The following is a 25,268-nucleotide window of genomic DNA, read 5'->3' as shown; positions in this document are numbered from 1 at the left end:
AAGTTCCTTGCTCAGAACATGAGAACATATGAAAGCTGGTGGTTCCTAATCCCAGGTAAGAAGTTTTAGGTTGTAGTTATTATAGGAATTATAGGACTATTTCTCTCTACCATTTATATTTCATATACCTTTGACTATTGGATGTTCTTATAGGCACTTTAGTATTGCCAGTGTAACAGTATAGCTTCCGTCCCTACCTGTGCTCGAACCAGGAACACATCGACGACAGCCACCCTCGAAGCATCTTTACCCATCGCTCCACAAAAGCCGCGGCCCTTGCAGAGCAAGGGGAACAACTACTCCAAGTCTCGGAGCGAGTGACGTCACCGATTGAAACGCTATTAGCGCGCACCCCGCTAACTAGCTAGCCATTTCACATCGGTTACACCAGCCTAATCTCGGGAGTTGATAGGCTTGAAGTCATAAACAGCTCAATGCTTGAAGCATTGCGAAGAGCTGCTGGCAAAACGCACGGGTAGCATCCATAAGTCTAAATATACCTTCAATGTTATGTCATAATTACGTAAAATTCTGGCAAATTAGTTTGCAACGCGCCAGGCGCCCCAAACTGTTGCATATACCCTGACTCTGCGTGCTATGAACGCAAGAGAAGTGACACAATTTCACCTGGTTAATATTTCCTGCTAACCTGGATTTCTTTGAGCTAAATATGCAGGTTTAAAAAAGATATACTGTGTACTGGTTTTAAGAAAGGCATTGATGTTTATGGTTTGGTACAGTCGTGCAACGATTGTGGACAACAGCCAGTGAAAGTTCAGGGCGCCAAATTCAAACAACAGAAATCTCATAATTAAAATTCCTCAAGCATTCAAGTATTTCACACCATTTTAAAGATACACGTCTTGTTAATCCCACCACAGTGTCCGATTTCAAAAAGGCTTTACAGCGAAAGCACCACAAACGATTATGTTAGGTCACAGAAAAACACAGCCATTTTTCCAGCCAAAGACAGGAGTCACAAAAAGCAGAAATAGGGATAAAATGAATCACTAACCTTTGATTATCTTCATCAGATGACACTCATAGGACTTCATGTTACACAATACATATATGTTTTGTTCGACAAAGTTCATATTTATATCAAAAAACCTCAGTTTACATTGGCGCCATGTTCAGAAATGCCTCCAAAATATCCGGAGAAATTGCAGAGAGCCACATCAAATAACAGAAATACTCATCATAAACTTTGATGAAAGATACATGTTTTACATAGAATTAAAGATACACTTGTTCTTAATGCAACCGCTGTGTCAGATTTCAAAAAAGCTTTACGGCAAAAGCACAATATTCAATAATCTGAGAACAGCGTTCAGCCACAAAAGGAAGCCATACAGTTACCCGCCAAATTGTGGAGTCAACAAAAGTTATAAATAGCATTATAAATCTTCACTTACCTTTGCTGATCTTCGTCGGAATGCACTCCCAGGACTCCCCCTTCCACAAGAAATGTTTGTTTTGTTCGGTAATGTCCATAATTTATGTCCAAATAGCTATTTTTGTTAGCGTGTTTGGTAAACAAATCCAGTCAGGAAGCGCGTTCACTAAAAGCAGACAAAATGTCAAAAACCTTCTTAACAGTCAGTAGAAACATGTCAAACGATGTATTGAATCAATCTTTAGGATGTTTTTAACATAAATCTTCAATCAAGTTCCAACCGGAGAATTCCATTGTCTTCAGAAGTGCGATGGAACAGAGCTCTCTCTCATATGAACGCGCATGGTCAGCTCATGGTAGAGCTTACTCATTCCCGTCTCCTTCAGCCCCACTTCACAGTAGAAGCATCAGACAAGGTTCTACAGACTGTTGACATCTAGTGGAAGCCGTAGGAAGTGCAATCTGACCCATATCCCACTGTGTATTCGATAGGCGATGAGTTGAAAACCTACAAACCTCAGATTTCGCACTTCCTGGTTGGATTTTTTTCTCAGATTTTTGCCTGCCATATGAGTTCTGTTATACTCACAGACATCATTCAACCAGTTTTAGAAACTTCAGAGTGTTTTCTATCCAATACTAATAATAATATGCATATATTAGCAACTGGGACTGAGGAGCAGGTAGTTTACTATTTTCATCCAAGCTACTCAATACTGCCCCTGCAGCCATAAGAAGTTAAAAGAAATTCATGTTAGCAGGCAATATTAACTAAATATGCAGGTTTAAAAATATATACTTGTGTATTGATTTTAAGAACAGCATTGATGTTTATGGTTAGGTACACGTTGGAGCAACGACAGTCCTTTTTCGCGAATGCGCACCGCATCGATTATATGCAACGCAGGACACGCTAGATAAACTAGTAATATCATCAACCATGTGTAGTTAACTAATGATTATGATTGATTGATTGTTTTTTATAAGATAAGTTTAATGCTAGCTAGCAACTTACCTTGGCTTCTTACTGCATTCGCGTAACAGGCAGGCTCCTCGTGGAGTGCAATGAGAGGCAGGTGGTTAGAGCGTTGGACTAGTTAACCGTAAGGTTGCAAGATTGAATCCCCTAGCCTATCGGTGGTGCCCAGGCTGGTCCCATTCTCACAGCACACAGGATCCAGATATCCGGAAGTGTTTGTTGTGAAGATTGAGCTGAGTTGTCGGTTGTTACATTGCTCAGTTCCTGTTTTCTTGTTATTCAGTAATTTTCCATCTTGTCTCAACCTTGTGGTTAGCACAGTCGACACCCTAGATTAGCAACAGCTTTTCTGCAGTCACGCTATGTTTTGTGATTAACATGTCCTATTTCTATAAGGCATATATTTTTGTTAAAAAGAGAACAAAACCATCCTTCACATACCGATGCATGGAAAATCCCGCCAGCTCTATATTATTCGTGTCATCGTTCAGCAACAACTCAGAGAAACATAAGATATTACAGTTTTTAATGTCCCGTTGATCATATATCATCTATTTTGTTTTCCAATGATTGCACGTTGGCCAATAGAACGGATGGTAGTGGAGGTTTACTCACTCGCCTACGAATTCTCAGAAGGCAGCCCGACCTCCGCCCCTTTTTTCTCTGTCTTTTCTTCACGCGAGAAGGCAGTATATCCTTCTCGTCGGACTCGTGAAAGAAAAAATCCTTGTCCAGTTCGAGTTGAGTAATCGCTGTTTTGATGTCCAGAAGTTATTTTGGGTCATAAGAGATGGTAGCAGCAACATTATCTACAAGTTCAAAAATAAGTTACGGGTTAGGAGCCCGTAAAGCTCCAGCCATCCCCTCCGGCGCCATTGTCCAGGTCAGCGTCTAGGAGCAACTTCACCCTACTCTGAGCAAGGCTGCCTGCATGTGCACAGTGAAGACGGGTCTGGGCCTGCTCTCGGAGAAATCATGAGTTAATGATGAAATTAATCCTATGATGGTGATGTTTCTCAACAATCTTTCAGTGTTGTTTATATGTTGTCGCTATGAACATGTTCAGGATGTCAAGTTTCAAGTTTCCAAATCATATTGTCTACTCTGCCTCAATAAATACCCAAGAAAACTTCTAAACTCAGTACACCAGTCAATGGCCGTGTGTGTGCATGCACGAGCATGTACCCGCGTGTGTGTGAATCGGTAAGTGTGAATCAGTGAGTGTACACCAGAGAGGATGTAGAAGGGAGAGAGCACAACAACAAGTCCAGCCTAGACATAATTTGTGCTCCAGATTCAAGTAAAAGTAAGCCTCTGCATAAAGGCTTTTTGAGGTGGTCATTCTGCTCACACAAAGGAGGAAGACAGCCAGCACTTCGCTGCAGTGAAATTGCTAAGCAAATCAACCCTTTTATTCAATAAGGGATCGTGCAAGGCAATTTTCCCACTCCTTCAAAATGGCTCATGTTGAAGTTTAATCCAATTTGTATTTCCAACTGTTAAAAATATTTTACCTCTGCCATATTGTTCAGCTCCGGGATGAAGTTTCCCCCTAGGTACAGATCTAGGATCAGCTTCCCCTCCCCAAATCCTAACCTTCGCCATTAGCCTGGGGGGAAAAAATTATCCAATATCAATGTCTAGGCCTAGGAGCAGCTTCACCCTACACATAGTATTCATGCAGGCAGCTCGGTTGGTGCCTCGAATCACAACAGGTAGGCTACTGCTGGTTATTGAGGTCATAAGTAGTGCACTATAGGGTGCCATTTGAGACACAAACCTAAGGTTATCGGAGCTGGTATTGACCATTGGTGGTTTTTGACATGTGCTTTATGGCAAAAATGTGTAATTTCCCATGGCTATGAAATTGAAAGTAAGTTTGAGCACATTTCTTTAATCTTGAGGACCATTTCTATAATACTCAAATTGGAATTAATTGTGATTGAAATGAATTGTGCCTACTCGAATTTGCACCATGAGCTGTCCATTTCCAACTGATTTATTATTATTTTTTATTTTACCTTTATTTAACTAGGCAAGTTAGTTAAAAACAAATTCTTATTTACAATGACGGCCTAGGAACAGTGGGTTAACTGCCTTGTTCAGGGGCAGAACGACAGATTTGTACCTTGTCAGCTCAGGGATTCGATCTTGCAACCTTTTGGTTACTATTCCAACGCTCTAACCACTAGGCTACCTGCCGCCCCGAAAGCAGGTAGCAGCTGGGTCTGCTGCTTCAAGGTTCGGCACCACAATGTAAGTTACTCAAATCTGGCTTATTGTGAGGTCAATAACTCTAATAAATACATAATATGCAAGAAACATATTTTATAAATTCAATTATAGTAGTAGCAAGCTATTAAAGTGGACCTCCGGTCCTCCTTCTCATCTTCGTGCTCTCCTCAAACTAAAGAGAACATAGGCTATTCCTCACAGAAGAGAGGTTTTTGGACTAGGCCTAATCATAAATTATTTTCGGAAGAAACCTTTGACTCTTAAACTGCCAACGTAGTGGTTAAGCAGTATACAAACACGTTTTTGATCAGTAAGAGCAGAGCAGGCCGGGGTTTAGGATTAGAAAAGCCAACTGACATGTACTCCTGAGGTGCTGACTTGCTGCACCCTCGACAACTACTGTGATTATTATTATTTGACCATGCTGGTAATTTATGAACATTTGAACATCTTGGCCATGTTCTGTTATAATCTCCACCCGGCACAGCCAGAAGAGGACTGGCCACCCCTCATAGCCTGGTTCCTCTCTAGGTTTCTTTCTAGGGAGTTTTTCCTAGCCACCGTGCTTCTACACCTGCATTGCTTGCTGTTTGGGGTTTTAGGCTGGGTTTCTGTACTGCACTTTGAGATATCAGCTGATGTAAGAAGGGCTATATAATACAAATTGCAGTGTGTAATGCAGCCTAGTTTTATTTACACCATCCCGGGATCCATCTTAGCAATATAACTTTGCTCTGTGCTTCTCCGAGCATGCACTTCCTAGCCCATAGGCTATGGATCATTGAATTGAGACCACATTAAATAGCCTATAGGCGCAATTGATATTGCACGCCCAGTGGAGAATCAGAGATGAAGCACACATCGATATATAGCCTAATAAGCAACTCATTCTAAAACACTGAGAAATATTGAAATTTTATCAATTACAAATTACATGACCTTCCCCCTTGACTAGATTTAAAACACACTAAACCATCCCATTGACTGACATTTAAAAAGCATGACCCTCCCCCGTTTTCCTTCAGGTAACCATTCTGTCAATGTTGATCCATCCCTAACTCAGACGCATTTAGGTACTGAAAATAACAATGGGAATACCTGTGTAAATAGTTTACAGATCATTTGTAAATCCGTAATAAGAAATAATGATTCATTTCGTATAAACTAGTATATATATATATATATATATATATATATATATATATATATATATATATATATCCCACTTATTCAAAGTTGTATAAACCCTAAAGATATTGTAATGAAACAGGCAGGGAGCAGGTCTCGAACCCTCGACCTTCTAGCCCGAGGTCCGGCGCGCTATCGACTGTGCCGCAAAAGCATGCTCAAGCGGCAGAGTCGATTTCCGCGCTTATAAACCCAGGGTCGTTACACTACTCCCTCCTTTCAAAGAGCGCGTCCTCGCGCTAGCTTGCGACTCTACGTCTTACAGGAACGCGCTCACCGGCCAAGCACACGCACTGTCGTGGATGCAAGGTCCGATCACTTCCGACACCAATGTAATGAAACAGGCAGGGAGCAGGTCTCGAACCCTCGACCTTCTAGCCCGAGGTCCGGCGCGCTATCGACTGTGCCGCAAAAGCATGCTCAAGCGGCAGAGTCGATTTCCGCGCTTATAAACCCAGGGTCGTTACAATATCTTTAAAAAAAAAATTCTTAAATCCGTAATAAGAAATAATGATTCATTACGTATAAACTAATATATATATATATATATATCCCACTTATTCAAAGTTGTATAAACCCTAAAGATATCTTTAAAAAAAATTCAACACGAGTTTCAACCCTCTAGTGGAGCCGTGCCCTATACAGCAAAGTCCATTTGCCATGTGTTCTCATCGAACATTTCAGTCTTAAGCTTTTGGTATTTGATTAGGATCCCAAAACCTGTTGCGAAAGCAGCAGCTACTCTTCACAATTTAAACATTGTCACGACTCCGACCGAAGCAGGCTCCCCTTCCCGTTCGGGTGGCGCTCGGCGGTCGTCGTCACCGGCCTATTAGCTGCCACTGATTCTTTTCTCCCCCTCCTTATGTGTTTATTGATTACACCTGTTTTGAGTTTGTTGTAATTAGTTGGGCTTTATTAGTTAGTCCCGTTTCTTTGTGCGGGATTGATTATTGTAAGCCTGGTGTTTGTTTCAGACGTACATGTTTGTTTATGTTCGTGTATAGTGCTGGACTGTTTTCGTTCCCCGTGTCTGGGGGCAGTTTATTTTCAGCACCCAGTGTTTAGTGGGGTGGCCGTGGTTCACCGTGAATGCATTAAAAGAGCATTATATTGAACTCTCTGTTTTCCTGTGCCTGACTTCACACTCCCGACACCCAGTACCTTACAAACATGGCATTAATACAAAACATTAATAGACAAGAACAGCTCAACGACAGAACTACATACATTTAAAAATGGCACACAAAGCCTATATATATCAATGCATACACACAATTTATAGGTCAAATAGGGGAGAGGAGTTGCTTTATCTGTTTTTTAAACTAGGTTTGCTGTTCATTTGAGCAATATGAGATGGAAGGGAGTTCCATGCAATAATGGATTTATATAATACTGTACGCTTTCTTGAATTTGTTCTGGATTTGGGGACTGTTTTCACATGTTTCTTATAAAAAGAAGTGACACAGTCAGTCTCTCCTCAACTCTTAGCCAATAGAGACTGGTATGCATAGTATTTCTATTAGCCCTCTCATTATACTGAAGAGCAAAACATGATTAGGATTCCTGGTTTTCACCTAGGCTGCCCAGGTTCGACTCCCAGTATGGAAATTAACTGTTTTAATATTGGGCTCCCAAGTGGCGCGGTCTAAAGCGCTACAGCTCAGTGCTAGAGGTGTCACTAGAGACACCCTGGTTTGAATCCAGGCTGTAGCACAACCGGCCATGATTGAGAGTCCCACAGGATAGCGCACAGCCAGTGTAGGCCTTCAGGTAGCCTAGAGTGTTGGGCCAGTAACCAAAAGGTTGCTGGTTTGAATCCCTGAGCTGACAAGGTGTCACACCCTGACCATAGAGAGCCAATGTTTATCTATGGTGTAGTAGGTCAGGGCATGACTAGGGGGTGATCTAGTATATCTATGTTGTGTTCTAGGTTTTTTTTCTATGTTGGTGTTTTGTATGATTCCCAATTAGAGGCAGCTGGTAATCGTTGTCTCTAATTGGGGATCATATTTAAGTAGTTATTTTTCCCACCTGTGTTTGTGGGATCTTGTTTATGTGTAGTTGCCTGTGAGCACTCCATTGTCTTCACGTTTCGTTCATTCTTTATTGTTTTTGTGCGTTACAGTTAATAAACATGTGGAAACCATATAACGCTGCACCTTGGTCCGATAATTCTTACTATGCACATGACAGAAGATCCCACCACAACAGGACCAAGCAGCGTGCCCAGGAGGAGAAGGGATCCTGGACTTGGGAGGAGGTCTTAGATGGGAAGGTATCCTGGACTTGGGAGGAGATCTTAGATGGGAAAGGATCCTGGACTTGGGAGGAAATCATGGCAGGACAGGATAGCCTTCCTTGGCGGCAGACGCAGGGAGAGAACGAAGGACAGCGACGACGCCGGGGTTCGCGGCCACAAAGAAAGCACAAAAAACAGCCCGAAAATATTTTTTTTTGGGGGGGGGCACAAGGGGTGGTCGGCGGAGCCGAGGAGTGAACCAGAGCCAGTCTGGGAGAAGAGGGAGAAACTGGAGGAGAGTGAACGGAGAGAGTCAGAGACCGTCAGTGAGTTGAGGGAGAATTTGGAGGAGAGAGAAATTAGAGAGTTGTTGAGTTGGTAGAAGATGCATGACATTTGCCCTAAGGAGCGTGTTATCCGTTTAATACCACCTGAGTCAGCTCTCCGTACTCGTCCTGAGGAGCGTGCTATCAGTCTGGTAAAATCTGTGCCGGCTCCACGCACCAGGTCTCCAGTACGCCTTCCCAGCCCTGTACGTCCTGTGCCAGCTCTCCAAACTCGCCTTGAGGAGCGTGTCATTGGTCCTGTACCATTTGTGCCGGCTCTACACACCAGGTCTCCAGTGCGCCTCCACAGCCCAGTACGTCATGTGCCAGCTCCTCGCACTCACCGTGCGAAGTGTGTCATCGTTCCGGTACAATTGATGCCGGCTCTACGCACCAGGTCTCCAGTGCGCCTTCACAGCCCAGTACGTCCTGTGCCAGCTTCTCGCACTTGCCGTACGAAGTGTGTCATTGAACTGGAACAATTGATGCCGGCTTGATCCAGTCCTGCTCCATGGCCGGAGTCTTCTTCTGCGCCGATGTCCAGTCCAGATACGGCGTCCAGTCCCACTCCATGGCAGGAGCCTTCCTCTGCACCGATGTCCAAGCCAGGGCTGGTGTCCAGTTCCGCTCCATAGCAGGAGCCTTCCTTGACACCGAGGTCCAGTCCAGGCACAGTGTTCAGCCCGGGTCCATGGCTGGATCCGCGGGATGAGCGGGTTCTTCAGCCCACACCAGAGCCGCCACCAAAGCTGGTGGATCCGCGAGCTGAGCGGGTTTCTACATCCCGCACCAGAGCCGCCACCGATGCTGGCGAATCCGCGAGCTGAGTGGGTACTTCGCCCCGCACCGGAGCCGCCACTGACACTAATCACCCCCCCTACCCTCCCCATTTGGTTTCAGGTTTTGCGGCCGGAGTCCGCACCTTTGGGGGGGTACTGTCACGCCCTGACCATAGAGAGCCATTGTTTCTCTATGGTGTAGTAAGTTAGGGCGTGACTAGGGGGTGATCTAGTATATCTATGTTGTGTTCTAGTTTCTTTTTCTATGTTGGTGTTTTGTATGATTCCCAATTAGAGGCAGCTGGTAATCGTTGTCTCTAATTGGGGATCATATTTTAAGTAGTTATTTTTCCCACCTGTGTTTGTGGGATCTTGTTTATGTGTAGTTGCCTGTGAGCACTCCATTGTCTTCACGTTTCGTTCATCCTCTATTGTTTTTGTGCGTTACAGTTAATAAACATGTGGAAACCATATCACGCTGCACCTTGGTCCAATAATTCTTACGGCGAACATGACACAAGGTAAAATTGTTGTTCTGCCCCTGAACAAGGCAGTTAACCCATTGTTCCCCGGTAGGCCATCATTGTAAATAAGAATTTGTTCTTAACTGACTTGCTTAGTTTAATAAAATAAACATGCCACTCTGTTCTGGGCCAGCTGCAGCTTAACTATGTATTTATTTGCAGCACTTGACCACATTACTGGACAATAATCAAGATAAGCCAAAACTAGAGCCTGCAGGACTTGCTTTTTTGAGAGTGGTGTCAACAACAAAAAGCCTCTCCCCATCTTTACAACCATTGAATCTATGTTTTGACCATGACAGTTTACAATCTAAGGTAACACCAAGTCATTTAGTCTCCTTAACTTGTTCAACAGCCACACCATTCATTACCAGATTCAGTTGAGGTCTAGAGCTTAGGGAATGATTTGTACCAAGTACAATGCTCTTAGATTTAGAGACTCTCAGGGCCAGTCTATTTCTGGCCACCCATTCCAAAACGGACTGCAACTCCTTGTTAAGAGATTCAGTGACTTCATTAGCTGTGGCTGCTGACACGTATGGTTGAATCATCAGCATACATGTATGTACACACAGGCTTTGTTTAATGCCAGTGGCACGTCATAAGCTTTGTTGCAACAAGGATCCACCATGCCTCTGGACTACACCCCTTCCTGTGGGTGGCTGCCTGAAAGACAAAAACAGAGTGATTAAAGTACACAATTCAAAATCACATGATACGTTAACCATGCAATAGGAATGCTTGATTGTTACACATGGAAAGTAGTGGCACCTGTGACATTCTCACCCACTTTAAAATTAGTGTTTCCTCACACTAGTGAGTGAAAACACTGCAAAATTACATACGTGCAATATTATGTTTCACACACCGGTTAGCAAAAACAATTAAAAAAAACATTTACTCAAAACAACCAACAAAGTCCCCTTGAACATAAAGGCCTCCAATACCTTCTAGCTAGCAGCCAGGGCCATTCTTGTAGTCGTCTCCATCCACCGTTTCCTCTCTCCTGGTCGACCTGGGTCATCGGGGGGCCCCATCCTGGTCGCTACAGCCGCTCACCCACTTTGAGTGGACCATTCCATCCAGCTCTCTGCACGCCCCCATGGCAGTTTTATTGCGGGCCCCCATGGCAGTCACAGAGGTCATACCTTCCTGTGTGGTGTCTCATACACAACAGAAGTTCCCTGATCCTGGTGCAGAATACACAGGGTCCCTCCCCTCCCCTTTCCTCCCCATTTTGACTGATACCATTCAACTGAATAAAAATATAACCTACCCAATTATGGTCTCCCCATCAAACGACTGAGGCTGCCGTGGAATAAGCATCTCTAGTCCATCTGTAGAAATAGGCAGAGTTGAGGCAGAGTTCACCAGTGACAGATTAAATGAAAAGGGTGTTGCTATTACTGGACATTTCTGATGTACTGTATTATTAGTAATCACCTCATTGTGGATGTGTTGAGTGGCAGTTCTCTCGGCATCTCATGAATCTTTGAAAACATACACACAGTCACTGTTCTATTACCAATGGCAGTTAGGGATACGTGATATCTGACACACAAACATACTATGTTGAAGTTTGAACAGGTCAGACTAAGCCTACCTAATTCCGTTCTCCCTATCAACGACCATTGGTAAGCAGGCAGGAGCTGAGGCTGGAGGTGAGGTCTTTCCCAGAGCCCCATTAATGGGCATAGCAGAGTAGATCAGCTCCTGGTGTCACACCCTAATCTGTTTCACCTGTCTTTGTGATTGTCTCCACCCCGCTCCAGGTGTCGCCCATCTTCCCCATTATTCCCTGTGTATTTTAAACCTGTGTTCCCTGTTATGTCTGTTGCCAGTTCATCTTGTTTGTCAAATCAACTAGCGTTTTTGTATCCGCGCTTGCTTTTCCCTCTTTTCTCGTCCTCCTGGTTTTGACCTTTGCCCCACCTCTGGATTACCAACCTCTGCCTGACCTGAGCCTGCCCGTCCTGTACTTTTGCCCCTGTTGCTGTAATAAACATTGTTACTTCGACACGGTCTGCATCTGGGTCTTACCTTTATCCTGATACCTGGCCCCTCGTCAAAGATAATGGTCGGTCACACACACACACACACACAGAGCACTGATTACATTATCAATGTCGGTTATGATTATCCTGGTAGAACCAACCTGATCGCTGCGTTCACCTTTCTATTTCACTTCAGATATCATAAAATGTGAAGGGAAATAGAATGCTGACAGGCTGGTTCCACTAGGCTAGGTTATGTCCAGGACATTATATTCACCCAAGAAGTAGAGAATAAGCAACAAATAATGCCCTGTGAAAGCAGCTGCCGAAGGTTGCCTGCCGGATACTTGCCATAAAGTGGCTGACTGTTCCATTCATAGGAATGCTCACAGCGAGGGCATGTCTGCATGATACTGTGAGATATTTGGCAAAATAGACAGACATGTCCGTGCAGAATTTTGTCATAGGCAAACATTGGGGCAGCCTCGGAATTCCAACAGTAATGTGTAATTTCTGACATTTTACATGCTAGCTTATGATGACAACTGACTGCCCAGCCTTACATCCTTACAAAGAGGAGATCGTCCGGATTAAAATGGTGTAGGACTTCAACCCAGAAAAATACATTTTGAGATATTTGAGGAAATAGACAGACATATCCCTATTTCCCCAAAACAATGGCAGTCTGAATGTTCTTGTCAGGACCCGGTGCGAGAAACAGTCACTAAATAATTGGCAGAACCCAGAAGATGAGGCAGACACAGCAGTACTAGAGATGGTGGTTTAATAAAAAATAGAAATCCTCCAAAATACAACGAAAAATCCACAAAGTGGTAAAAAACAGCAGGGAAAAACAAACCTCAAAAGACTACTCAAATAATAAACAAGAACAAAACCAGAGAACCTCTGGAAAATCCAACAAGAGAAAAGTCTATATAAAACAAGGCTTGGGCTGGGGCTGGGTGCTAACTTACAAACACTGAGCAAGGAACTAAGGAACACACAGGGTTTAAATACTAACAAGGGAATGACTTACAGGTGCAAACAATAATTGGAGCAAGAAAAACAAAAGGTACAAAAAAGGTGCAAGGGGGACATCTAGTGAACAAAACCTGAACAGTCCTGGCCAAAACCTGACAGTTCTAAGAGCAGTTTTTTTTATAACTAAATGTAAGGTGTTTTTGGTTTCTTTCAGTTTCATTGTTTATTGTTATGCTATAAATGGTTATTTTATCGTTGTAACTGATCAAATTAAATATAACATTTTATATTTTGCAAGTCTGAGTAATAACGACATTAGTAAGGATATACACTTATTCTGTATTACTGCAATTAATAAATTATTCCAATAGATGGCAGCATAAAGACCACAAATTACATTTCAGAAGATTAGTTATCTCTCTGGATACACCACTGCCCTGCACAGGAAAACTCCTGCACACATTTTTTCTGTCCCTTTCCACACTGCTAATGCAAGAGGAAGGACTGAAAAGTATTCAACAGATTACTGTGAATTAATATAATGATCAGGGGTGCAACTTTGGTTTTATAAGTGGGTGGGACACAACTTTTTTTCCAGTCGGATAAACACTCCAAACAGCCTTCTATACCGCTCGGAGGCGTCCGCATCACATTCCAATGATAAAACTGGGGGGGACAAAAATGCAATTTCAGAATGTGGGGGGGACATGTCTCCACCGTCCCCAGTGAAAGTTGCGCCCCTGATAATGATGATTCATGTTTATTATTACCTGTTTTTATGTTCATGTTTTGAAATTATACTTGATTACTATTTCAACAATGATTATCAATAATCCTGAACATTAATTCAGTCACCTCTGTTTGAGAAAATAGTACTTCCCTCGTACATTCATTGTCAAATTCATCAACCAGCATCAATCCGCTCTGTCTTCTCGCACAAGTAGCCTGTTGAGGTAATTTGCTAACCCTAAGGGTTGCATGATTCAATCTCTTGGCAGGCTGTGGAAAATGCACTCTTTTGTACTCAAGAAACTTGCACTGTATTGATATATTAAGATATTTCAAAATACATGTATGCTAGGGTTGAGGTTAGTGCATCTGACTAGTAATTATTTGGCAGGGTTCAATACTTGCAATAGAATATTTAATGTTTTGCTGTCCCAAAAGCACTTGGCATTCTCTCAACCAGCTTCACCTGGAATGCTTTTCCAACAGTCTTGAAGGAGTTCCCACATATGCGGAGCACTTGTTGGGTGCTTTTCCTACACTCTGCGGTCCAACTCATCCCAAACCATCTCAATTAAGTTGAGGTCGGGTGATTGTGGAGGCCAGGTCATCTGATGCAGCACTCCATCACTCCCCTTCTTGGCCAAATAGCCCTTACACAGCTTGGAGGTGTGTTGTGTCATTGTCCTGTTGAAAAACAAATGACAGTCCCACTAAGGGAAAACCAGATGGGATGGCATATCGTTGCAGAATGCTGTGGTAGCCATGCTGGTTAAGTGTGCCTTGAATTCTAAATAAATCACAGACAGTGTCACCAGCAAAGCATCCCCACGCTATCATACTTCCTCCTTGCTTCACGGTGGGAACCACACATGCTGAGATCATCCATTCACCTACTCTGCGTCTCACAAAGACACGGAGGTTGGAACCAAAAATCTTCAGACCAAAGAACAGATATCCACCGGTCTAATGTCCATTGCTCATGTTTATTGGCCCAAGCAAGTCTCTTCTTATTATTGGTGTCCTTTAGTAGTGGTTATTTGCAGCAATTCGACCATGAAGGCCTGATTCATGCAGTCTCCTCTGAACAGTTGATTTTGAGATGTGCCTGTTACTTGAACTCTGTGAAGCATTTATTTGGGTTGCAATCTGAGGTGCAGTTAATTGCAGATTTCTGAGGCTGGTAACCCTAATGAACTTATAGAGAGTAACTTTCGAAGTTCTTTGATTGACTGACCTTCATGTCTTAAAGTAATGATGGACTGTCGTTTCTCTTTGCTTATTTGAGCTGTTCTTGCCATAATATGGACAGTCTTTTACCAAATAGGGCTATCTTTTGTATACCACCCCTACCTTGTCACAACACAACTGATTGGCTCAAACGCATTAAGGAAAGAAATTCCACAAATGTACTTTTAACAAAGCACACCTGTTAATTGAAATGCATTCCAGGTGACTACCTCCTGAAGCTGGTTGAGAGAATGCCAAGCTTGTGCAAAGCTGTCACCAAGGCAAAGGGTGGCTACTTTGAAGAATCTAAAATATATTTTTATTTATTTAACTCTGTTTTGGTTACTACATGATTCCATATGTGTTATTTCATAGTTTTTATGTCTTCACTATTATTCTACAATGTAGAAAATAGTAAAAAATAAAAACCCTAGAATAAGCGATATGTCGAAACTTTTGACTGGTACTGTATATATATATATATATATATTACATAGAATTAAGCATAATTATTATGGCTCTAGATTGCAGGAAAATCTGTTTCAGGTGTTTGAAAAATGCTAAATTCAGTGTTTAGCCCCCATCGGGACCACACCCAGAGCTATCCTCAGATGTTTTGGGCCTCTCCCTAATAATTCCGTTCATTCGTTGTCCGGTCAGGTGACTTGGCGCTCGAGCTGCCTCGGTATCGTTCCCCATTAAACAAACACAGTCAGCGGCACTGCCACGGAGACGAGCTCTGAATACATACCGACGGAACATAGAATAAACCATACATAGGACGCGTTGTGACAATAATACGGTATGGGGGACCGTATGGCTTTGTTGCTGCTGGTTGTTGCGACCACGGCGTTAGCAGTTGAGGTAAGAAACTGGGGAAAGAAAGACGGGATCGGGACAAGGCTGAGCTCCATGGCTATTTCTTCTCTTCCGCTGCTATAGCGGGAGCGAGCAGCCGGGTGATTCCAAACCATGGGGGCTAATTACGCATGAATAGAACAAAATTAAACCAGACATTCAGCAAGGCTGTGATCATATTCCACGCCTGAATATATGTTGGACAGCTTTTATCGAATTTAGTCTGACTCGAAATCATAGAAGTAGAATAGCCAGTGTTTAGATCCCCCTTTGCCCAGTGCTGTTATAAACTGCTATATTTCTGCCATTGCTTGAATTGAAATCTAGTTTTATAGCCTATGGATAAGTTTTATTTTTCATAATTCAAGATGAGAAATAATTACATTTGTTTTGCACAGAATGGAATGCTTCATCAGGTCTTTCTATCTAGGCTACGGCTGAGATTCCTGTGTAACCTATGTAAACGAACGTGATTTTTTGTTTCTGTGCATAATTGCACTTCAAAACACAGCCTAGTCTAAACAGGTTTGTAGTGGCAATATTGATTGTTGTATCCGGAGATTATGGGTAATGTGATCACCATTTTGTAGCAACTTGTGTAGTGTTTTTTCATGGCTCGATGGTATATTTTGGTGGTGGGCGTGAAAGTAAACATCTAACGTTATAGTGGGTTATTCTTTACCTTAGATGTAGCTTTCTGTAGCCTAAAGACACAGGCTACTCCCTAAAAAGAGCCAACGAGTAGACCTATGACCCATTAATTCTGCACATCGCGCCCATGGATAAGGGTAAAATCGCCTATGTTTTCCCTACGTCAACCTGTTTCATGTTAAGCTAGAGAATAAAGATAATGTAGTGAGACAGAAGTAAGATGGCGGCGGTGCACTGCAGCATTCCATGAACCCAGAGGCTCGGAACGCAGCGACACGGTCTCTCGCGGGAACCATTAGGTTAACATTTCAACCGATAGGCTGGCTTCCAGTTTTTATTTTATTTATCACAACTTATCTAACCGTTTCAAGAAAATACCCTGCTAAAATGTCTGTTAAAGTCATGAGTTGTCTGGAAATGGCCCTGGTGTGGAGATGTTGCACACAATCACCGATCATCTCTCTCAGGCGCTATGCCATGTCGGTGTGAATGTGGCCTTGTAAAGAGAGAGACAACAATTGCTCTTTCACGACGTTCTTATAGTGTTACAGTGTAAGTAACACTGCAATTGCGGCTGCGTTGCTACATTTGGTATGCCTGTGTGTGGGTACTGCGGTTTGAATTTTAACAAATGATACCAGGCAGTAAGCGGATACATTTGATATGGGTGATACTTGTAACAGGTCGATGCGGGTCTGTGGGCTAGCTAGGCTACCCACACAAACATTACTCTTCACACACCTCAAGTTCAGTATGTCAATGTCACTCAGGTTTTACTAGGCCTTCTCACATCCATACACCTTTAACATAGCTAGTTGTTATATGTATTACCCCTAATGTTTCTGACTATATGTATCAGTTCTTGATCTTAGTTCAATATAGCCAAAGGGTGTTGGTGATATTTCAACATATTAAGATCATTTCAGTCAATTAAATGCCAAATAGGCTATGAGGTTGATTTTCAAACCTCCCAATACAGAAGTTCATAGTTAGTTTGTATTTCCCATATTGTGGGTTGTCAATAATTGAAAAGAAATCTGACGTAGTTTATAATGCTTTATTACTTGGTATACACATGTATAACCCACAAAATTGAACAGTGTAAGGACACAGAGGGCAGGGCTCTCTTGTTAATCCGACCTCTATACAGGAGGAGCAGAATTTCACTTTCCCATCCTTGAAAAATTGGTCGAAAAGCAACCCAGGCAGTCTGTCAATGCACTGCAGTCATTCAAGCCCAGGGCAACACAGCCTCACACCCATTAGAGTACATTATACCCATTGTCTCCCTTTGGCATCCACTGCTCATGTTGCAGCTTCATCCAACCATCCATTTAAAGCGCCAGTTTCCAATAGCGCTTTAAAGGGACAATTAGCTCTGTTACAGTCTACAATTCCTACCCTTGTAATGGTTTGTTGTGTGCCATTCATTGTCTCTGTTTTGAGATGTTTTTCAAGACATGCCAACCATCCTCCATTTTAAGCCCCTTTTTATGTTTTGGTGGCGGTGCCTCTTTTTCTGCCTGCCAGATAGAAATTCCTGGCCCTTTATGGCGTTGTCATGGTACGTTTGTTATGTTGTTCTCCCCACGTTGGGATGTTCCTCCCCTTTCAGGATTTGTTGTATTTTGTACCCTCTTTCTCTCCCATGTAGCCACACTGGACATCCTCACCTTTTAAGTAATGTTTGTCTGAAAAGGTCATGTCACCTATCCCTTTAATGGCATGGCAGGTTTTCAGGAGAGCTGATCGGTGAAAACACCTGGCATGGTGGTGTAAGGCTGGCTTTGTGCGCTGTAACCTGGCCTTTCAGATAGCATCCATGGCTGGTTATCTCTATCTTGCTGGCCATGGGCTGTGTTCAGTTGGCATGAAATGGAGTGAAACAGTACCTGAATTTGTCCAATGAGAGATGTTTGTTTTCACATTCTGTTGCAAAACATTTTGCGACGTTGTGTCCTAATGAACACGACCATGAAGAGCTTTACAGAGCAAATATATCATGATATCACGGTATCATCTGATATGAAATGTGCAGCAGTGTCTGGTACAGACCACATTTAGAGGCTCTCACAACATCAGGATGGGCTCGATTGTGAAGCAATTTCACAATCCCTCATCTATACAGATCAGTGGTTCTGTGCAGGTGCTGCTCCATTCCAATGCTCCCCAATGAAACCTGGATGAGAGTTATCAGGGACCCCACCTCCAACCAGGAGAGAATGGGTGTGTTCCAGGTTGTCTTTTTGCAGTCATGCTGCACATCTCAAAAGACTACTCTATCATAATAAAGTAGCACCTGAATCATTAAACACTTCTCTAGGCTTTGAGTTCTGATCATCTGCAATAATGATGACCTGGAACGCGCCCTATAGCCCTGCTGCTATGGCAACCCCACCGCTGCCCTGTAATAGGCCAGTGGATCACGTCTTAACTGTCAGTGTCACCGTCATGGACGCTGCCCATGGCGAGTCGTGTGTGACCTTCACGTCCCCACATACAAACCTGGAACTTGATAATCTGAGCGACCAAGCGCAGTCAAAGAGCCTGGTGGAGGTCGTTCGTGATGATTTCAGTTTTTAGCGGGCTGACTCACTGTGGCTTAGAGTTTTATAGAATTAGTCCAAAATGGCACCATATTCCTTATGTCGCCTTTCCAATAGGGCTCTGGTAAAAAGTAGTGCACTACATAAGGAGTACAGTGTCATTTGGATGTAGACATAGTCCACCGTTAACATATAGCTGCAGAGAGTAAGAGCGCGAAGGAAAGAGAAAAGAGGGAGGGCAGTAAGGTCAATGTGATTGACATTGACGTATGGGACAGTGATCTGTGTGACCCGTTGATTGAGCCCACGTGGATATATTAATTAATAATACGTCCGATGGCAACATGCTCCTGACATACACACAGACAGTTAGACACACGTGCACGCTCACTCTACACAACAGCGCCAATACATAATCACACAAACACAGCAGCATGTGTCTGAGGAATTATGCTACACACTAGTCCCTCTGACTACAAAATGGCCACTCCTTCTTCAGTCGGCCTCCTTTATTCTTGATTGACTTGTCCTACTTGACCAAATGTCTCCCAAAGCAATCAAATAAATACTCTAAAACATGTATTTTCTGAATTCCAAATCAACCCCTAGCCCCTACCGTGTACAGGCTACACGCCTAGACACTCCTATAGAGCTGACTGTTTCTGAAATAATTTGGTAGGTATTGGTAATGGCTTACTTTTACCTTTTCATTTAGCTAGGGTGTAAATATAGCCATATTGATTGTACCGATCTAACCATCCAGTTCTCTCAGATCGACAGGGAGTAGGGGGCTAGTGGTTGATCTGGAATTGAGCAATTATTCCTCACCTCATCAATTATCCCTCTTTCTCCCATGTTGGGTCTCTTTTTGAAATGATTGAGCTACCCGCCTTGCCCACCTCCTCTCCTCCCTCCTTATCCCCCTCTTCCCTCCTCCTCCTGTGTTTTGGTGGCAGCGGTGCCCTCCCCGGTCGCCTGGCACCCGCGCTATAATTAGAGCGCCGCCTCCCAGAGATATTCCTGTCTCTGCTCTCTCACGCTTTCTTCCTTTCATTCCTCCCTTATTCAAGTTTTTTCACTGCCTCTTTCTTCAGAAGCAACAGGCCTAAGTCTTCCCTCATTCAATATCTTGCTCCCATTCCTCCTTTTCGTTCCCTCCTTATCTCTGTCTTTTTACTGCCTTTTTCTCCAAGACAGGCCAACGCTTCCCTCGCTCAACCCTCGACAGTGTCCCTCTGTATATTGGCCTTGTGTATATTCATTGCTACATGTACTGTGAAGGGAGTTATGCATATCGCTTTACAACAGTTTTAATCAACTATGACCTGACATTTGGAGAATTGAATCAGTGCTGGTCTAAATGTTGATTTGGCCTTTGATTTTAATCCACTTGCTCAAAATTGCGTTGTTGATTTATAGTTTGCAGTTGTTTTGAAGTATCTATCTCTAAAAGGTCCACTTTGTTTCATGAACTAAATAACTAAATAACTAGCTGAACTGTGAGTAGCATAGCGTGTGTGTGGCGTCAAGAAGGAGTCGGTTATTCTTGGCAGTGCCCTGCTATTCCCAGTTCCTGTTTCCTTGTCCCCACCATTACCTGGGGTGGGTTTCCTGTATTTGTGGGACGCAGGAGGAGACGTATAGACTACTGTGTGTGTGTGACAGTAATGGAACATGGGGGGTGTGTGCAGGCGTGTTTCTCTCACACTTGATTTGTTTTGTGTATCTCTCCCGTGTGTGTGCATTTTAATCTCACTTGATTAATTGTGTGTTCAATGCCCCACTAAGATATGTGGGACGGGTAAGCAATGCATCACTGCAAGGGTATGCTGCTGACCCTATGCATTACCTTATTTCTCAGTATGGGGAGCTAGTTCTTGGAAACATGTATCATACATTGACTTCACATAGTAGACTTGTTCCATTGTGGCTCAGTTGGTAGAATACTTGTACTAGGCTTGAGCGGTATGCAGAATGTTATACTTTCATTCCGACCTTGTGCCATACTGGCATAATTGGTAACACCGTCTCTGAACACAAGGGGTGCTGTTTTCAAACCCCACTGATACTCTGTAATCAAAAGGTTAGCAATGCTAACAAGTACCTGTAAAATCCCATAGAAAATGCTAACGATCGCGTTGCGAACATTTTGTACAGTTTCTGACCTAAACTATACATGACACAAAAATGCTACCCAGTTTGCTGCACGCACAAAACAAATATTAGCCAGCAAGGCTCTTGATACAGGAGGGATTTCTCTGTTACCAAGCCTCCCGAGTGGCGCAGCGGTCTAAGGCACCGCATCTCAGTGCTAGAGGCGTCACTACAGACCCTAGTTCAATCCCGGGCTGTAACACAACCGGTCGTGATCGGGTGTCCCATAGGGCGGCGCACAATTGGCCTAGTGTTGTCCGGGTTAGGAGATGGTTTGGCCAGGGTAGTCCGTCATTGTAAATAAGAATTTGTTCTTAACTGACTTGCCTAGTTTAGTAAAACATTTTCAAAGCGAATGCTTGATGTTGGAAGAAGCTAACATTAGAAGCCTCTTCCCTAAGTTTGTTTTATTCACTGCTTTAGCACACTCCGCAACCCTGATGTCCTAGCTGTGTCTGAATCCTGGCTTAGGAAGGCCACCACAAATTCAGAAATTTCCACCCCAACTACATTTTCCACCAAGATAGAACTGCCAAAGGGGGTGGAGTTAGCTTGCAGAGTTCTGTCATGCTATCCAGGTCTATGCCCAATTAAAAGTCCACCTTCCCAGAAATAAGTCTCTCACTGTTGCTGCTTGTTATAGACGCCCCCAGCTGTGCCCCTGACACCATATGCTCAAGCCAGTGCATTGTCCAGGCCCGTCTGAGGTTTGCCAATGATCACCTGGATGATCTAGAGGAGGAATGGGAGAAGGTCATGTGGTCTGTTGAGACAAAAATAGAGCTTTTTGGTCTAAACTCCACTCGCCGTGTTTGGAGGAAGAAGAAGGATGAGTACAACCCCAAGAACACCATCCCAACCGTGAAGCATGGAGGTGGAAACATCATTCTTTGGGGATGCTTTTCTGCAAAGGGGACAGGACGACTGCACCGTATTGAGGGGAGGATGGATGGGGCCATGTATCGCTAGATCTTGGCCAACAACCTCCTTCCCTCAGTAAGAGCATTGAAGATGGGTCGTGGCTGGGTCTTCCAGCATGACATCGACCCAAAACACACAGCCAGGGCAACTAAGGAGTGGCTCCGTAAGAAGCATCTCAAGGTCCTGGAGTGGCCTAGCCAGTCTCCAGACCTGAACCCAATAGAAAATCTTTGGAGGGAGCTGAAAGTCCGTATTGCCCAGCGACAGCCTCAACCTGAAGGATCTGGAGAAGGTCTGTATGGAGGAGTGGGCCAAAATCCCTGCTGCAGTGTGTGCAAACCTGGTCAAGAACTACAGGAAACGTATGATCTCTGTAATTGCAAACAAAGGTTTCTGTACCAAATATTAAGTTCTGCTTTTCTGATGTATCAAATACTTATGTCATGCAATAAAATGCAAATTAATTACTTAAAAATCATACAATGTGATTTTCTGGATTTTAGATTCCGTCTCTCACAGTTGAAGTCTACCTATGATAAAAAATTACAGACCTCTACATGCTTTGTAAGTAGGAAAACCTGCAAAATCGGCAGTGTATCAAATACTTGTTCTCCCCACTGTGTGTGTGTGTGTATATATATATATATATTTTTTACATCGATAGAGAACCCCATGGGTTTTAATTAAATCAAATATATGCATTGAGCTTTTCTGATGCTTTAAGTGCACTGTTTGATGAAATAAGACAAATGACTCAAGAGGGAGCCATAGATCTGGATAACCAGAAGGGGGGAAAAAACTTAACCTGACCCAACCATTCTTCTCACTCTCCTGCTGACTTTTGCAGTTTCTGCCATTACTCCCCTTAACCTCTCTGGGATATGTGGGACGGTAGCTTCCCACCTGGCCAACATCCAGTGAAAATGCAGAACGCCAAATTCAAATAAATTACTATAAAAATTAAACTTTCATGAAATCACACATTCAATATACCAAATTAAAGCTACACTTGTTGTGAATCCAGCCAACATGTCAGATTTCAAAAATGTTTTACGGCGAAAGCAAACAATGCTATTATCTGAGGATGGCACCCCAGCTAACAATCACAGACCATCATATTTCAACCCTCCCGGCGCAACACAAAATGCAGAAATAAAGATATAATTCATGCCTTAACTTTGACGAGCTTCTTCTGTTGACACTCCAATATGTCCCATAAACATCACAAATGGTCCTTTTGTTTGATTAATTCCGTCGAAATATATCCAAAATGTCCATTTATTTGGCGCGTTTGATCCAGAAAAACACCGGTTCCAACTTGCACAACGTGGTATTTTTTTATGTAAATAATCTATAAAATTGAAGACTGGATGATCTGTGTTCAATACCGGAGGAAAACAATGTGTAGCATGCTTTCTGGTCACGCGCCTCTAACAAACAGTACACTTTACTGGAGCCTCATTCTGAACATGGCTACTTCTTCATTTCTCTCAGGAAAAACCTCAACCAGTTTCTAAAGACTGTTGACATCCAGTGGAAGCGATAGGAACTGCAGGAAGGCCCCTTAGAAATCTGGATTCCCATTGAAAACCCATTGAAAAGAGTGACCTCAAAAAAAAAAAAGATTCTGAATGTTTTGTCCTCGGGGTTTTGCCTGCCAAATAAGTTCTGTTATAGTCACAGACATGATTCAAACAGTTTTAGAAACTTCAGAGTGTTTTCTATCCAATGCTAATAATAATATGCATATATTAGCATCTGGGACTGAGTAGGAGGCAGTTTACTCTGGGCATGCTTTTCATCCAAACGTGAAAATGTTGCCACCTATCCTAGAGAACTTAAGTGGCCGGTAATAGGCTACATGAGGAATCGGCAACCTTTCTCATGTGGAATGCCAGTTTATCTTACAATTTCTACAGATCTGATTGCCAGTTATGGCTTTCATATGCACGTTTGCATGCAACAGATTCATTTAATTTCTAATAACATCTTCACATCTAAATGAAAATGACACAAACCTAAAAAGTTACTTCTGGCCTCCTGAGTGATGCAGCGGTTGAAGGCACTGCATCGCGACCGGGAGACCCATGAGGGGCCGAACAATTGGCCCAGCATCGTCTGGGTTAGGGGAAGGTTTGGCCGGCCGAGATGTCCCTGTCTCGTCTTGCTCTAGTGACGACGACTGGCGGGTTGATGCATGCACGCTGACACGGTTGCCAATCGTGCGATTTTTCCTTCGACACATTGGTGTAGCTGGCACCAATGTGCCAGGGTTAAGCGAGCAGTGTATCAAGAAGCAGTTCGGCTTGGCAGGGTAGTGTTTCGTAGAACGCATGGCTCTCGACCTTCGCCTCTCCCATGTCCCATTGCTGCAACTCCCGTACGGACAAGACTGTAACGTCCAATTGGATATCACGAATTTGGGGGGGTATACTTTTTTTTTTAAAGGGGGAAAAGGGATATTAACTTCTATATGTAAAAATAGCTTACATAAAGCGAACAAATTAAAATATTGCAGCCTGCAGGTAGAAAATATCCTGATCAAAATAAATATCCTATGAATCACATTGGCTACGCATGGCCTGACTGCAACTAACTTGAAACGTATCAACTATTAACTTGGGTCCAGCCCGAAGCTTGACTTGCAACATTGTATAAAATATTCTGGGCTCTGTTTCCCACACCAGTGAGCTCTGGACAGACACAGCTGTAGGCTATTTGGCAAGGGTTAAGGAGCAGAGCTTGACTTGGGCAGGAGCTGAGTACAGACACCTCAAATTTTCAACTGCTATGAGCTCCTATTCCTCTTGTGGAGCTCCTGCATCTACATATAAACAGTAAATATTCCTTTGTGGAGATTGTTCTCCCATCTCTGCATCACTCCACCAATCAGGCCAATCAGGCCTTTATGGTGTAGTGGCCAGACGGAAGCCACTGCTCAGTAAAAGGCACATGACAGCCCGCTTTCAATTTGCCAAAAGGCACCTAGACTCTCAGACCATGAGAAACAAATACATTTTTTACTTTTTGTGTAATGTTTATGTCCATTGGCTGCTGAGCACTGATACGTTTTTATCAATTTCTCTTCATTTGACAGGAATTAAACGTTTTGACAGTAGATTGTCAACGTGATTCATGATGACTGCTTGCTAGCTAAGATTTTGAAACTTTAATGTTGACATGATCAGTCCAATCAAAGCTATGGTAGATATTTGATGTCATTTTATCTTTGGCCTTGAGCCTTCTTGGATGGGCACTTCTAATGTAAATCAATGGCAGCACCCAAGTGTGTGTGAACTGCTTAGCTCTCCCTTAGATTCTGATAAAAATGGAAACAGGATGCACCTGAGCTCAATTTTTAGTCTCATAGCAGAGGGTCTGAATACTTTTTGCAAAAATGTCTAAAAACCTGTTCGCTTTGATTATGGGGTATTGTGTGTAGATTGTTACAGCCTTGTTCTAAAATTGGTTAAATATCAATGTGGAAAAGGTCAAGGGGTCTGAATACTTGCACTGTGTGTATATATACATGCACATG

The 25,268-nt window shown here is 43.1% G+C and overlaps 1 protein-coding gene across 7 annotated transcripts in view; it reads left to right on the top strand.

Annotated features, from left to right (window-relative positions):
- The first annotated feature begins 15,223 nt into the window (after window positions 1-15,223).
- appa (amyloid beta (A4) precursor protein a) overlaps window positions 15,224-25,268 on the top strand; it is a 43,367-nt gene continuing 33,322 nt past the window's right edge. For all 7 annotated transcript variants that reach the window (XM_071387379.1, XM_071387378.1, XM_071387377.1 and 4 more), the window contains exon 1: window positions 15,224-15,464. In XM_071387379.1, coding sequence (XP_071243480.1) covers window positions 15,405-15,464 — 60 coding nt within the window. In that variant the 5' untranslated portion in view covers window positions 15,224-15,404. The remainder of the gene's footprint in view (window positions 15,465-25,268) is intronic.

Source organism: Salvelinus alpinus, chromosome 38 (genome assembly GCF_045679555.1).
Source record: "Salvelinus alpinus chromosome 38, SLU_Salpinus.1, whole genome shotgun sequence".
In the NCBI taxonomy this organism is placed as follows: domain Eukaryota; kingdom Metazoa; phylum Chordata; class Actinopteri; order Salmoniformes; family Salmonidae; genus Salvelinus; species Salvelinus alpinus.
The sequence above is the reverse complement of the archived record's forward strand: the minus strand, read 5'-3'. Positions and strand labels throughout refer to the sequence as shown.